At 42.0% G+C, this 17,177-nt stretch overlaps 1 protein-coding gene across 5 annotated transcripts in view; it reads left to right on the top strand.

Annotated features, from left to right (window-relative positions):
• Window positions 1-17,177, top strand: part of LOC143934174 (myosin-binding protein C, fast-type-like) — a 242,826-nt gene that overhangs the window by 193,826 nt on the left and 31,823 nt on the right. For all 5 annotated transcript variants that reach the window (XM_077457560.1, XM_077457562.1, XM_077457563.1 and 2 more), the window contains 3 exons: window positions 2,854-3,021; window positions 13,019-13,107; window positions 15,728-15,923. In XM_077457560.1, the coding sequence (XP_077313686.1) occupies window positions 2,854-3,021; window positions 13,019-13,107; window positions 15,728-15,923 (453 nt within the window). The remainder of the gene's footprint in view (window positions 1-2,853; window positions 3,022-13,018; window positions 13,108-15,727; window positions 15,924-17,177) is intronic.

The following is a 17,177-nucleotide window of genomic DNA, read 5'->3' as shown; positions in this document are numbered from 1 at the left end:
TGGTCCGGGGCTTAAGTGGTTAAACATCCCTGCAAGAGGATTTTAACTTGATTGCAGAACCTTGATGTACAGAAACAAATTAAAAGAGGGGAAACACATATTAGGTGAATAGTAGACAAGTAAAAGTGTAGGAGAGACAGGAAATTTAAAGCCAAGTGTGGTTAAGGGGGAAGAAAGGAGTCATGGTGTAGAAGGTTTTTGGGTAGCAGGATGAGGAGGCAATCCCCCAAACAGGTTTGCATCACACATTTATGGGATAACTGTTCTAAATCTTGGGGGACTTGAGAATATCCATCGAAGGACCCTATGATGAAGTCCTAAGGACATAAGGAGGGCATGTGTATTGAGGAGTGCTGCGCTTTATTTATTTATTTATTGTTTTCGGTCTCATCATCGGGAGATCCAGGGCCTTGGTAAAAGTAGGGAGATCTGTCAGTAAGAAGAGGATTTGAGTTCTCTCATTCTTATGTGCCAAGATGAAAGTGGTATCCCAAGTGATAATTGATATTAGCTGTCTGGAATGCTCTTGTCAGTGGACAGAGAGACTTGTGGCAGGCGAGTGTCTGGGGGCATATATCTGGGTGTAGTTTCAGCTGGGCTGGGTTGAAATCCAAGATCACCTTCTGTTGGGAATTCTTTCTGTTGGAAAAAGTGTACCCTATAAAACAAATCCCAAGGTTGGATGGTGTTGGGATTGCAGTTGCCTGGTGTCCTTTGCTCTCTTTCTAGCTTGATAGGTTCTGTAGGTCCACAGTCCAAAATGGAGTGAGGTTGTTGTTACCCCTGGCCTCTGGGATGCCTTTCAGCCAAACGCTGTTCTCCTGGTGCTGGTCTTCTAGGTCATCTAAATGAAACAAGAGACAATAATTGTAGGCTTGTTGATTATGGACTATGTCCTGAAGACAGTTGATTGTTTTCATTGCCCCAGCAGGGGTGAAGTCTATGTCAACAATCTATTGCTCTCAAAGGCCAGTAGCTATACCAGTAGAGAGGCTCCCACTGACCAGCTGGATAGGTTCACAAACAGGTCACCCTGGCAGATGAAGCATGGTCCCCTGAGGTGCGGGGTCTATGTACTAACAGTCATTCACCAGAGTCCCTGGTGGTGGAGAAGGGTTTTGCTGTGTGTTAGTGCCAGGTTGTGGTCCTCAGAATCGCTCCACCAGGTGGTGAGCAAGCTGGGATCCAGTAGCAGATACAGCAGGTAGGGATCAAGCAGAAGTGTAATCAGTAAACAAGCCAAAGGTCAGTAACAAGTGGTTGCAGGCTGGGATCAAACAGAAGCATAGTCGAGGAACAAGCCAAAGGTTGGCAACAAGTGGTAGCGAAGATACGGACAGCAGCAAGAATGACAAGGATGAGATATTGGCTGGAGAAAGCACAATAATCTGGCAAATAGGAAGTGCAAAGGCATGGCTTTACTAGGAATATCATGGGAGGAGCAAGGGGTTCAAATTTCAAGACAAACAAGAAACAAAGCAAGGTTGTCTTAAGAAATCAGACAGGGAGCTGTACAGCATTGCAGGTGGCTCAGCAAGAAGAGTTACTGCTAGACACAGAAGAGGTCCTGGTTTCAGATCCAGGTCCTAACACAGCCCTAGCTTTATGGGCATCTTGTTTGAAACACCTGTCCCTGCTGCTTTCAGTCCTTTTTAACATGATAAAAAATTAAGTTTGCAGTCTGTGTGCAACCAGATCATCGTTTTGGTAACTGGGTAGAGGTGTGGCTGTCTTATATAAAGCTTATTAGCCAAAAATAAAAATGCCTCTGCACTTATTACTATACAGTTGTCTTTATCATTTATTCTCTAAACCTCTACATGAAGCTGTTACATATGGGGATACCAATCCATATACCTGGTGTAAGTTGTCTGGGAGGTGGGGGTAGCTGCAAACCTGAAGTCAAGTCAGATCAAGTGTGATTTATTTCTTAAACCTCTAATAGTGAAAAAAATATAGTAGTGATTAACACAATAATAAAACAAACATGTGAATTAATCCATTTGCATCAAATGATTAAATATAAACCACCCTGTGACATAAGTGAAAAAACTATATGAAGGAAAAAGTGATTTCTTATTATATCAAAAAAATTTCACTAAAGTGACAAGTCCATCAGTGTTTTCTCCAAAAAATTAATAATCTTCTTAATTCTTCCACCACACCATATGTGACAGGGACTCCTCTCCCTTCAAAAGGCGCACTCACCAACTCGTAGTGCCTTACACTCTTGTGCTCGACAACAGTGCTTTCAACCACACACCAAGGGGTTAAATGGATTTTCAAACTCCGACCGTGAACATCAATCAAGATCGCTCCATATGTAAATAAAGAAGTGCTCCCAATAGTGTAGTAAACTAAACCAGTTTAATTAAAACACTCAGAAAAAACATCATCCATTATACTCACATCAAATAAAATCTTTAAAAGCAAAGAAATATAATCACAGCAACTCCCCAAACGATTTTTAGCAGTGGTGTGTAATGGTCATGGCGGATGCAAGAAAGCAGGTTCAATCTCACCAGCCCCTCAGGTTCGAAACAGCTCTCCACTTCCTCGTTCAATGTGCAGCGTCAAACGTTACACGTGATCGCCGTACAGCCACATCCGACATGTTTCGTCATTATCGACTTATTCATGGGATCTGCATAGAAGAATAAGTACATGTACTAACAGTAAAGGCCCCCCTGGGCTTCTGGGCCCCATAACCAGTTCTAGATTTAATTTATTTTATAAAACAACATTTATAAAATTAAGATGCCATAACAGGTTATTTTATAAAAATCTAGCTTTAGTTTGAAACTTTATGTATGTTTTATTTCTTCTATTATACACCACTTTAATATCTTTTAGCTGATGAATGGGTTGCGACCAATTTGGAGCTGGTAGAAAGATGTGGATACAAAGCAAAGGATCTACCAACAGGAGAAAAACTTTTATTTCGCGTACGTGCTGTGAATATTGCCGGTAAAAGTGAACCAGCCATTCTGGGACAGCCAGTTACAATTCGGGAGATTGTGCGTAAGTTGTATTTTTCTCATAAACCTAACAGTGTGCCTAACCATTCAAATTCAAGAGTTAGAACACCCTTGTTTGATAATTCAAAAATTAGCAGATAATAGTATCTTATAACTCTCTGTTACTGTAGAGAGAAGATATCTGGAAAGGAGTTCCTAGCTCTGTACTTCCTTGCGACAAAATCTTGCTGGGTAGCCTCCCTGGTAGTATTCCCGAGTCTGGCTCGGGTGAGATTTAAATACCATAAGCGGTATCAGGGCCGTCTTTAGTATAGATTGGACCCTGGGCAAAAATTTTCTTGGGCCCCCCCCCCCCCATGCAATTTCCCTCTCCACCTACTCTGAGACATACAATAAATAGCAGCTAGACTTAAAATCAGTTTTCTGTATCAGATCAGGCAGCAGTTGAGATTGGTTGCCAGCAGTTACATCATTTCATTACTGCTTACTGACTAGTTGCTAGAAGTTACAGCACACATTACGGCTCACTGATTAGTTGCTAGAGGTTACAGCACAGCAGGGGAGCATGATATACATAGGAATGCCACCTTTATTTGCATACCAATGCCGCTGGCCACAGCTATTTACTTAGTATTGTCGCCGCTATTTACATACGAATGCCGGTTATTTACATGTAAACATAGGATCTGCAGGTGAGTCATCTGCACACAACAATAGGGCAGAGCTGGGCAGCATTAGTACCAACACTGCAGACTGAGATATTGGGACACAGCACAGGAATAAAACTTCAAGGGACAAGGGAATTTAAACCTGGATAGTTGGCAAGTATGAGGCAGCTGTTTTGGGCCCCACAACAATGACAGGGCCCAGGGCAGCTGCCCCTTTTGCCCTGCCTTAAAGACAGCCCTGAACGGTATTCCCGAGCTAGACTCGGGACCGCATCGCTGGATCCAAGGAGGGGTGTACTTACCTTGTCCCCTGGATCCAGCGATGTCCCCCCGCTGTACGAGCGTAATGACAGCGACAATTCTGCAACTCAGCATATTTCAGTGTTTTTGATTTGATTACATTATTGAATAATTTTTATTATTATTATTATATTATTATTTGTTATAATTATTTATAGTTTATATATATATATATATATATATATACACAGTGGTGTGAAAAAGTGTTTGCCCCCTTCCTCATTTCCTGTTCCTTTGCATGTTTGTCACACTTAAGTGTTTCGGAACATCAAACCAATTTAAACAATAGTCAAGGACAACACAAGTAAACACAAAATGCAATTTGTAAATGAAGGTGTTTATTATTAAAGGTGAAAAAAAATCCAAACCATCATGGCCCTGTGTGAAAAAGTGATTGCCCCCTAAACCTAATAACTGGTTGGGCCACCCTTAGCAGCAACAACTGCAACCAAGCGTTTGCGATAACGTGCAATGAGGCTTTTACAGCGTCCAGGAGGAATTTTGGCCCACTCATCTTTGCAGAATTGTCCTAATTCAGTTACATTAGAGGGTTTTCGAGCATGAACGGCCTTTTTAAGGTCATACCACAACATCTCAATAGGATTCAGGTCAGGACTTTGGCTAGGCCACTCCAAAGTCTTCATTTTGTTTTTCTTCAGCCATTCGCTGGTGGACTTGCTGGTGTGTTTAGGATCATTGTCCTGCTGCAGAACCCAAGTTCGTTTCAGCTTGAGTACACGAACAGATGGTCGGACATTCTCCTTCAGGATCTCTTGGTAGACAGCAGAATTCATAGTTCCTTTTATCACGGCAAGTCTTCCAGGTCCTGAAGCAGCAAAACAGCCCCAGACCATCACACTACCACCACCATATTTTACTGTTGGTATAATGTTCTTTTTATGAAATGCAGTGTTCCTTCTACGCCAGATATACTTGGACACACACCTTCCAAAGAGTTCCACTTTTGTCTCATCGGTCCACAGAATGTTGTCCCAAAAGTCTTGGGGATCATCAAGATGTGTTGTGGAGAAATTGAGACGAGCTTTGATGTTCTCTTTGCTTTTTTCTCCTTGGAACTCTGCCATGCAGGCCATTTTTGCCCAGTCTTTTCCTGATGGTGGAGGCATGAACGCTGACCTTAACTGAGGCAAGTGAGGCCTGCAGTTCCTTGGATGTTGTTGTGGGGTCTTTTGTGACCTCTTGGATGAGTCGCCGCTGCGCTCTTGGGGTAATTTTGGGCGGCCGGCCACTCCTGGGAAGGTTCACCACTGTTCCATGTCTTCGCCATTTGTGGATAATGGCTCTCACTGTGGTTCGCTGGATTCCCAAAGCTTTGGAAATGGCTTTATAACCCTTTCCAGACTGATAGATCTCAATTACTTTCTTTCTCAATTGTTCCTGAATTTCTTTGGGTCTCGGCATGATGTTTAGCTTTTAAGGATCTTCTGGTGGACCTTACTGTGTCAAGCAGCTCCTATTTAAGTGATGCCTTGATTGTGAACAGGTGTGGCAATAATCAGGCCTGGGTGTGGCTAGAGAAATTGAACTCAGGTGTGGACAACCACAGTTATAGTATGTTTTAACAAGGGGGGCAATCACTTTTTCACACAGGGCCATGATGGTTTGGATTTTTTTTCACCTTTAAAAATAAACACCTTCATTTACAAATTGCATTTTGTGTTTACTTGTGTTGTCCTTGACTATTGTTTAAATTGGTTTGATGTTCCGAAACACTTAAGTGTGACAAACATGCAAAGGAACAGGAAATGAGGAAGGGGGCAAACACTTTTTCACACCACTGTATATATATATATATATATATAATTTTTTATGATTTCATATTTAAAATTATTTTATACCCGGGATGTCTATTAGACTCTTGTTTGGACAGATTTAAGTGAATTATTTCTAAGAATTACAGGCCTATAATATAAAAACGCCAAATTTCCATGCAAAATAATTGTACCGCTTTCAGCACCTAAAAGCTGAAATAATCATACCGCCAGGGAGGTTAACATTGCTGTTAAACGTAGAGCATTATTCTATCATTTTCTAATGCAAAACGATTGGAACATTCATGTAGTGGCCTATGAGAGGGGTCTCACAAGAGTCTAAAGCCCCATACACACTATCAGTTTTTCTGCTGAGTTTTTCCTTCAGATTTACCAAAACCATATAATATGAGGTAAAACCTTAGGAGTTTCAATTTGTATGCAATCAGGCAGGCCCTTGCACTACATGGTTTTGGTAAACCTGAAGGAAAAACTCAGCAGAAAAACTGATAGTGTGTATGGGGCATGTGAGATTTAAAAAGCTTCATAAAGATAAGACTCGCAACTAATTTTAGACACTAACAGAATATGGTTTTGAGGTCTGACCATTTTGCAGAGGAAATTAACAGGAGTTAAACAGACATCTATTAAGGATGCAGTGGAGACAAACTACATACATTTTTAAAAGCCTTTAAAAGCCTTTACAGGTTACCACTTTAGATTTACGGAGGAGGTCTACTGCTAAAATTACTGCCCTCAATCTGACCTTTGCGGTGATAACTCACATGCATTGTACAATTGCCGCCAGACCGACGCTTGCCTTCGAGAGCAGGGGGGGACAGGGGTGCTTTTTTTTTGTTGCTTTTTTATCTTATTTTTAAACTGTTCCTTTCATTTTTTTTTTCTTTTTTATTGGTATCTCAAGGAATGTAAATATCCCCTATGAGTGCAATAGGCAGTGACAGGTACTCTTTTTTTGAAAAAAATGGGGTCTATCAGACCCTAGATCTCTCCTCTGCCCTCAAAGTGTCTGACCACACCAACATCAGTGTGATAAAATGCTTTCCCAATTTCCCAATGGCGCTATTTACATCTGGCGAAATCTAAGTCATGAAATGCTCGTAGCTTCTGGTTTCTTAGGCCATAGAGATGATTGGAGCCATTCTGGTCTCTGATCAGCTCTATGGTCAGGTTCCCTGTTGGGAGAGGAGAGTCAGAGAAAACCATGGAAGACGTTGGGAGTGGAGGGACATTCCCTCCCACTGCTTGTGAAAGCAGTCTAGAGGCTAATTTTCAGCTAGGATTGCTTTTTCATGAAAGCCAACCGCTGGCTGAAAAGAATGATACCAAGATGTTATCTAAGCCCACAGGCATCATTCTGGTATAACCACTCAAAGTCCAGCATCATAACAGTGCATTGCTAGTCCTTGTTGGGCATATATTGTAATCTTTTTTTTTTTCATGCAGCCTGTGGGCTGAACGTAAAAAAGAGATTGAACGGTGGGTATGCCAACCATTAGAATACCTCCCTTCATCCACCCACTTCTAATGATGGGCATACATGCACCATTTTGTTTTTAATTGTGGTGGTGAAATCACCTCCTACGGCGCTGGAGTCACGGCTTTATTTATCGTGGGAGCAAACACTGTTGCTTTCAAGATAAATAAATCAGTGCTGCAGTTGAATGGCCATAAAAATATAGGCCGACACTAGTGTATGGTGTTGAAAATAGCGTTGAAAATATTCACCAATGCAAAGACCAGGATTGTCAGTACATGACATCTTCTTTGGGGGGCTCGTTGGGTAGGGGTACTCAGGAGGACATACGGAAAATGCCTCTCATGCAGCAGGCTTACTGTATTTGGATTGGGAAGGGGAGGTGGAGCACAGTCTGGAAACAGAAGGGCCCTGATGATCTCTTCCTGGAATTTAAGGAAGGATTCAGTCTGTCCTGAAGCTCTGTATAGCACATGAGCATTCAGCAAAGCCAGTTGAAATAAATACACAGACACTTTTTTGAACCAGCGTCTGGCCTTACGGGCAACTAGGTACGACGGCAACAACTGGTCGTTGAGGTCCACCCCTCCCATATTAAGGTTATATACGTGGGCACAGAGGGGTTTATCCACAACACCAGTCGCCGTAGGACCGTCGTGTCTGCATGAAGGGAGGTAAAAACGAAAACATTCTTATTATCCCTCCACTTCACAGCAAGCAAATTATTACACTTGAAGCAGGCTCTCTTCCCCAGCCTAAGATGGGAATCTACAAGCCTCTGAGGTAAGCCCCGGTGATTAGATTGCACAGTGCCACATGCTCTGATGATCAAACAAGTGACTAAAAAGTGGCACACTCGTGTAATAATTGTCCACGTACAAGTGGTACCTCTTTCCGAATAAGGGTGACACCAAGTCCCACAAAATCTTGCCAGCGCTCCCTATGTGATCTGGGCAGTTCGGAAGTTTTTCCCTTGTAAACCATAAAACTATATGGCCCTGTCACAGAGCTTATAGATCTTGACCCCGTATCTGGCAGGCTTGCTGGAAAGATACTGTTTGAAAGACAAGTGGCCAGAAAACGTAATCAGGGACTCATCAACTCAGACAACTTGATGGGGAGTAAACAAGTCTGCAAAACATTGGTTGAAGTGGTTTACGAGGGGCCGAATTTTGTAGAGCCTATCGTATACAGGGTCTCCATGAGAACGACAGTGTTCATTGTTGTTGAAATGCATGAATCGTAAGATCTGCTCGTATCATGCCCTTGTCATAGAGGCAATTGGGTCAGTGGACCAATATGACCGCAACTCACTCTTTTTGGTTATGCCCATGAGGAGGGATAGCCCCAGAAAGATCTTAAATTTGGAAACGGTAGTTGGTTTCCAATCTCTGGCAAGGGAGGACTGGGGATTTACGGCGATGTATTGACCAGCATACAAATTGCTTTTTGTCCACAATAGATCTTTAGAGATCTTCGGTGAAAAACAGCGAATAAAAATCAAGTGACATAAAATCAACTGTTTCCATCTGAATGCCGGGTTGGCCAGTGAATGAGGGAAGTACGGGTGCAGCAGAAGTGGTGGGTTCCCAATTAGGATTGGCAAATGCAGCAGGAAGGGCACTATGGGCACGACAGGCCTGTGTTTGTCTTCTTCTTGGTGGCAGCAGAACACTACTTGTGCTTGCCACCTCACCAGCTTGAACTGCACTTATGGGACTCACCACGTCACCACATGTTACTGCAGTGCTGGTTTGACTATGACCAGGGTGTACTAGCATAGCTCCCAACTGTCCCTGATTTGGAGGGACTGTCCCTGATTCGGAGCAATGTCCCTCTGTCCCTCTTTCCTCCTCAATTGTCCCTCATTTTGGTCTGATCTATATAGTTGTATATAAAATGCACTTTTTATCTTTCAAAAAGTGTTTCCCAGTGCTAAACCTTTCATCTGATTTCTAAATTGCTGCATTTGAAAATTCCAGAAGCCAATATAAAGGAATAGTAGTGGTAAAAAAAGCACTTGTGGGTTTAATAAATCTTGTTTTTGTGTACAATTCCCATTTAAGGGGGAGTGGCCAGGGGTGTGTCCTATGCCTGCATACTTTTGCTGATAGGTGTCCCTCATTCCCATCTCAAAAAGTTGTGAGGTATGTGTACTAGGCCGCTGGTGCTTGCCAGTTCACCAGAAGGAATAGCGGCACTAGTACTTCTCTGCTCCATACGAGAGCCCTGCAGTTCTTGCACCTCAACAGCAGAAGAAGATCAGGGTCTGGTACACCTGACCTTGGCAGGGACCACAACTCCATCATCAGAGCTATCTGTCATGGAGCCGCTGTCGTCTACAGGATCGTATTTTGAGCCTGAATCTGACAAATGAGTGACTTCCTCTTCACTATCTGTCATGCTCAGAAATGGGTAGGCCTCTTAACTAGTGTACCTTCGATTTGCCATTTTGGGCTCTAAATTTACTGGTACACTAGTGAGGCTCACAGATAAAAAAAAGCTCCTGTTAGCAACTGATTCAAATGCTACCAAAAAAACTGTTAGCGATCACAGGGATTAGGCCTGAGGCCGCGTACACATGCGGGGACTGTTCGCTCAACTTTGTTCGTCAAACAGTTTCAGCGGACAGTCCGCTCAAAATTAGCATGGACGGACTTGGCCACACACGACGAACGAACAGTCCGCTGAAACCGTGCGCGATGACGTGAACGGCACGTACGACGGGACTAGAAAACGACGTCCTATACACTGCAATGCAACCTTCGGCGTATAAATTCTTTCTGAGCATGCGCGGAACTTAGTTTGACGAACAAGCCTACACACGCGGGGACTGTCCGCTCAAACCAAGTTTCAGCGGACAGTTTTTCGGAAATTCCGAAAAACTTTGTTCAGCAGACTGTTCGCTGAAACTGTCCACTGAAAGCCCACACACGAGCGGACTGTCCGCTGAAACACTGTTCAGCGGACAAAGTTGAGCGAACAGTCCCCGCGTGTGTACGCGGCCTGACTCTGCAAATGCTGCAATTATGTGTGTATAGTGTTTTGTAAGTGACAGTGATCAATCAATACTGCACTTGGGTGGGCTGGGGTGGGCAGAGGGACAAAATGCAGATGCTAGCAGGTATCTGGGCTGATCCCACAAACACTGCGTTTTTGGGAACCCTAAACTGCTAGGGACGCTAGTATACATTCCGATCAGATCAGATATTGATCTGTTCAGATACTATGGGGGTTATTTACTAATGGCAAATCCACTTTGCACTGCAAGTGCACTTGGAAGTAAAGTCACTGTATATCTGAGGGGGATATGCAAGGAAAATAAAAAAACTGCATTTTAGCTTGCACATTATTGGATGATAAAATCAGCAGAGTTTCCACTAATTTCAGATCCACCCCTTAGATTTAGAGCGACTGCACTTCCAGTGCAAGGTGGATTTGCCTTTCGTAAATAACCCCCTATATCACTAAGGGAGGTGTATTATATGTGCATGGGTGTTAGCGGTACTGGCACTAACCTGATGCTACCTGGGGCGACGCAGACCCTATCTGACCCTAAAACCCAACTTATACCACACGCACATAATACAATGGGCTAATGGGGAGAGATCTCCCCGGTCTGGCATTGCATTGCTCATGCAACGCCCCGTGTACATATATAAGTTGGAAGCTTGAAGTGGCATACCGGGTTGATGTCTGTACCTGTGTTGTTTTTTATAGCAGCTGTTTATTTTCTTCAGTTTTTTTTTAAAGCAATCCCAGCAGCTATTTAGCCACCGGATTTCTTTTACAGGCAACAAGAGGGGTCCTCCCCCCTTCCCACCACCCTCTAGTACCTCTCTGGGCTTTTCCATCCCATGGGGGAGCCTGGGACTGAAGCCAGCAGTTCCACCGGCTTACCATAGAGCTGATCAGGGACCAGAACTTCCCAGATCATCTCTAAATTATTAGAAACTGGAAGCGATTAGTATTTTGTCACCTCCAGTTTCTGCAGAATGTAAAAAGATCCTTTTTGGCTTGGAAAAAGCATCTGTTCAAACCAATCTTGGTTTAATCAGATGCTTTCAGGGCAAGGGAGAGACCTGGAGTTTAATAGACCCCAGATGTCTCAGTAGGACCTTTTAATGCTTATTTCTATCACAAGGGATGTTTACATTCTTTGTGATAGCAAAAAAATTGACAGAAAAAAAATTAAAGGAACAGTATAAAAAGAAAAAAAATATAACAAATAATAAAAACATTTATTTTAAAGCACCCCGTCCTGCCTGTCTTGCCGTGCATGCACACAAAAACAGAGGCATATGTAGGTCACACACACATATGCACCACACATTTGAGGTATCCTCACAAATGTTATAGTACGAGTAAAAATTTGAGCCCCAGACCTCATTTGTAACTCTAATCTGGTAACCTGTATAGGCTTTTAAAGTGTTGCCTATAGAGATTTTTAAGTACCATAGTTTGTTGCTAATCCATGAGCATGCACTATTAGAAAGCGTGACATGTTGGAGGCTTTATTAGGCTCATCGTTACTGCTTTAACACATTTTTTTTTGCATTTTTCATTTATTTATATAAAAAGGCCCACCAGAATCCCAGAATACTCAGCATAAGGCCCATGATGCTCCTAATCTGGCCCTGGATATAAAAAACTGCTGTGTAATGGGCCGGCAACAATCTCAATTTCTCCTGTAGGGGGCAGTATAACTGGGAAGTCTAAAAATTCCTTTGTGTCACAGTGTACAAGAAAAATTTCAGTTGCCTGACTTTCTTTAACTGGAATAGTTTTTCTTTCCAATGCATCTTTATTTGGTTTTATAGAAAAACATACAGAGGCAAAATGGCAAAAAACATTCAACGAATATGAAAAAAACAATAAGGCACATAGTACAAAATGTACAACCCAAGCGTAGGCTGAGCTCAAAGTGTACAGTCTACAACAAGAGAGCATTATTAAGAAAACAGTTGACATTAAACAACAAGCAAATACAGTCAGGATTAATTGCATTATAGTCCTAGAGGAGAGATAAATGACTAATGGGAAGTTCCAGCTATAAGAAGGGAACTGTATCAAAAGTAAGATCTTAGAGTACCATATCAACCAAGGCTGCCAAAATACAATAAAAGTAGGGTATTTTCCAATACGGGATGCAAAAATATTTCATATGTACCATGATTGTGCATTGTTTGGATCACTTCTCTGAGTTCCGAGACTTTGGAGTGCTTCCATTGTCGAAATAAAGTGAGATAGGCTGCTAAAAGTATATGTGTCACCAGGGTTCTAAATGTGGGAGGAATAGAATCAACTCCCAAGGAAAGCAATGCCATACCTGGAGATAACAGAATTTTCAATCCCAAAACTCATGTAATGAGGTTTAAAACTGGAGGCCAAAATTTGGAAAGACGTGGACAAGACCATATAATATGTATTAAGGTACCGGGACCCCCACATTTTCTCCAACAATCAAGTACCAATGCATGGAATTTTTTTTGAGTTAATTCCTATAAATTCACACTCTTGGTAGAGTTGTATGTTGTACTCAAAGCTCTCTGCAATTACTCAGTACCAAGGTCCTTTTCCCATGCTACTAAAGAGGATTTGATTGGAATAGTTACTGAGTCACTGAGCTAGACCAATTATGGAGCCAGTGAGGTCAGCGTTCAGTTAGGACCTGTTACCATATTTAGGTCACGTATTGGTAGGCTACATACTTTTCTCAGATGATTGTTGAAACTGTAACAACACACAGTTAAGTATGCAGATTGTAGGGCTATGCATTTATTGTTTTCTTTTCTTTACCAGAATCACCAAAAATCAGGTTACCACGGCAGCTGAGGCAGACATATATTAAGAGAGTAGGAGAGCAAGTCAACCTACTTATTCCCTTTCAGGTAAGATAAAAAAATGTGCAAGTGTTTGTATATAGCTATTTAAAACCAATGCAATCTAAATGTCAAAAAGAGACTTTACTATCTCATCGACACACAGTATTTGAGCCTGATTTTTACAGGGATGTGAGGGTTCCATGAAACATCATATTTCTTCAGTGCATGTGCCCATTGCTATAATGCTGCCCCCCCCCCCCCCCCCTTCGATCACTCCAGTCAGCATCAGGCCAAAATCTATCCCTTTTTAAGACAGCTAAGTCCCCCAGCTCCTGTGTGAGCTTTCCTAACTGATGAGTTTACTACTGGAAACTCCATTCCCCTCACACACGCCTGACTAAATAGTACCACCAGCTCAAGCTGCTCTTATTGAGTCCCTTATCATAGCATACTCTACAAACGCCTCTTTCCAACCTGTATGTAGCCCTTCTTGATTGATCGTTAATGAAAACAATGGTGGGCAGTTTTTCATGTTTGGTCCAGAAGGCCTAATTATCTCAGAAGATACAGAAGAGATTTCTGCATAGAATGTACTATACTACCTATGGCTTCATAGGATATATCCTGAGAGGTCGCCCATCTGCCCCCGCTGTTTTCATAGCTCTAGGCACATATTTTCATATGTTTTAAACCTGTCCTCAGTTGTCTCAGTTCTGGATGGAAATTTTTTACCTTTTTAATGTCTTTCTGCAACTGAACCAGCCAGTTTCCCCTGAGATGGCATTGCTAAGTTTACAGGCAGATGTCCAGAGAGCTCACCATACTAAATTGTTGATTTCTTACCTCCTGTACTATGCCAAGAAGGAAATCCTTTGTAAGTGTAATTCTTCCACTCCTCCTACTGTTTTGTCCTGGAAATCATCAGTACTGTCTTACTCTTAAATATGCTGATTTACATGAACAGGAATTGTAAAAAGTGTGATAGAGTTTGATATCCTTGGATGGCCCAGTAGGTCCCTTTTCTGCTTGGCCTTCCCTTTTTTTTTTTCCTTCTCCCCCCTCCCCTATATATCTGGTTAACATTGTGAGATGTTTGCAAAATGTTTCTCTCTTCATCTTTGACCATGCTAGCTTGGTTCTTGTCTGTTATTGTTAACTTTTATATGTGTACCAATAAAGATAACCTTGTTAAAAAAAAAAGTACCGCCAGCCATTTCATGTAGAGTTTAGCAGGGGGGCAGACCCCTGCCATGTGACATGGATGACGTCAGTGTGTGACGAAACGAATCGGGAAGAGCGACGTGCTGACGTCACTGTGCTTCTTAGATCCCAGAAGGATGGGTGTTTATGCTATAGCCGGCCTTAAGATTATCCAATGCATATTCTATGCAATTTTAATGTAAGTGTAATATTTTTAAGTTGGATTAAAGTTTATATGGTTTTACACTATGGTGAGCCTTATATCTTTTTGGGGAACTTCCGTGAGCATGACTATCTGAAGGGAGATTTTGTGCCGTATGGGCTCCGTGGAGGGTGTCTGCTGAGACTGAGCTGCGATTGTCGGTGCACCTGTGCTGTGGGAAGTTCATATATGGTGGGAGTTCCATTTACATATCATTTTGTATGGATAAAGGCCCTGGCAGAATATTAGCCACAAGTGTGATGGCCCTCCAGTGATAGGAGGTGCATGCAAGCTGGTAAGCATTCTTTTTTTATGGTGGAGGTTTCACTTCATTTGTGGTGTTGGATGGTGTTAATATCACCGGAAGGACATTTTTTATTTATTCTGGTCTTTCTCATCATGATTTGCACTGTCGGTGAAACTTTGATTACTCATTAAGTATAGTCATTCCATATTGGGACATTTAATTTCAGTAATTGGTTCATTTTCCTTTGATATTTTTTGGTTTCGTTTTTCACAATTTATGTTCGTAGTCATGGTCAGGTTGTACCTTACAGTGCGAGTGGCTTAAAGAGGGAAGTTTAACCACTTTAGTACCAGGCACTTTCGCCCCTTCCTGCCCAGGACAATTTTCAGTGCTGTCTCAATCTGAATGACAATTGTGCGGTCATGCAACACTGTACCCAAACTAAATTTTTATAATTTTCTTCCCATAAATAGAGCTTTTTGTGGTATTTGATCACCTCTGAGGTTTTTATTTTTTGATAAAACAAACTAAAACTGAAAGACTGAAATTTCTTACTTAAAATGTTGTTTTCTCCTTCACTGCCGGCACTGATGGGCACTGATGAGTTGGCACTGATAAGGTGGCACTGATGGGCACTGATATGTAGAATATACAATATATATATATATTATATGTACAAAAGTACAACTATCGTTTACGTAAACATAACCTTACCTATGCCTTGATCCTCTGATGTGTAGGCTAATTTTCCTCTTCCAGTAGATACTGCTGCAGGAGTTCTGGCACCTGAAACTAATGTTTTGACCTATAGATATAAAATGGCATTTGAAATGTAAATCCACATGTGCATCCTTTTTTGTCTGTTCTTCTAAGATCTACAGCATGTCCACTTTGAGAAGATTTGAGTCCACTGAGTGAATGTTGTGAACTGTGGAAAGCTGTGAAAACAGTGATGAAATGGACACTAAGTGAAGTGCACGTATTTTGCTTTTTTTGAGAATTCTTAATATTGTGTTTTCTTGACCCTCTCATAACAGGGAAAACCAAGACCAAAGGTAACATGGACTAAGGATGGCCAACCATTGGATCCAAAGCAAGTTAGCATCAGAACTTCCGAATCAGACACCATTTTATTTATAAGATCCTCTGAAAGGGCTCATTCAGGAAAATATGACCTATCAGTTCAGATCGAGAATATGGAAGACGCAGCAACAATTAACATTCGCATTGTCGGTAAGTTGTAAAACCTTGTAAAAATACTGGGAATAAAGTTGTCATTAGTGATAAGCAAATCGGCCTGGGTTTGATTTGCCAAGGGACTGGTAAATCTTGTTTGAAAATCAGGTTTGAACTTGAGATAATCCCATTGAAGCCTATGGGGAAAGGTGGCAAATCTTGTACATTTTTGGCAATTTTTTTGTGTGAATAGGCAAACTACTGCCATTTTGCTAAAAGCTATGCACACTGGGCTGTGTTATGAGGGACATGCACCAATACAAAATCATTATTTTAAAAATACCACACAGTGGGGAAAGAGTCTTTCCATGTGGCTTTGAGGGCCACATTGAATATATAGGACTACTTTAAATAACATGCTTGCAGGATGCCTTAAAGCTGTAGGTGATGTTACGGAACTGTTTTTACCAACAGTCTCAGCGATAGCGTACACTTGACAGAACATACTTGGCTGTTTTTTGTTTATTTTTACAATTAGCCTGACTTTTATACAGCAACACAACCCCAATGTGATTTATTTCGGTTTGAAAGAAAGGCTTTTTTATAGGTAATTATAGCAGTGACACATACTTTTTCATTAAATAATTACAGTCCACTCCCACTTTGGATGGCAGTTAGAAACTGGGCAGAAGTTTACTGTGGCTGTCCCTTTTCTCACAGATACAACACTATCTTAGGATTAAAGAGCCCGAGAGCCTACAGACATACAATTGGCTGGTGTTCTGCCGAAAACTGTCCCCCCATTGGAATTTTTTCCCCCCATACTACGCAGGCACATCGCTTGCTCAGTACGGAGGACAAGGAGACTTCAAAAGTCTCTGAAGAAGAACGGCGCCTGCGCACTTAATAGTACTTTCTGAGTCCAGGTTCAAGCCCCACCATGCAAGTAGACATACGTTATGCACTTAGTAACTGAGCTCCTCGCGGGCTCGCTTCACTCACCACGCTTCAGGCACGGCCTCACTTTGCTTGGCAATTTTTTATTCTAACTCTATGTCCACTTGGATGGTGGGGCTTGAACCTGAGCTCAGTGTGCAGGCGCCGTTCATCTTCGGAGAATTTCGGTGCCTCCTTGTCCTCCGTACTGCGCAGGCGCAGTACAGGGAGGACACTATCCGACGAGGGACAGTATTCGAAAAGACACCGGCAGTAATAAGCAAAGATAGGCCAAATTTTATTTTGGACAAAGAGCACAGGTAGGATTTATTTTTTCATCGGTAGAGAGAATTTTTGCTACATGAATTAAGTAGG

Source organism: Lithobates pipiens, unplaced genomic scaffold, assembly GCF_037356315.1.
Source record: "Lithobates pipiens isolate NorthernLeopardFrog02 unplaced genomic scaffold, aLitPip1_a1.2 Scaffold_27, whole genome shotgun sequence".
Classification (NCBI taxonomy): domain Eukaryota; kingdom Metazoa; phylum Chordata; class Amphibia; order Anura; family Ranidae; genus Lithobates; species Lithobates pipiens.
Note: the sequence above shows the minus strand (reverse complement) of the source record. Positions and strands in the feature narration are given on the sequence as shown.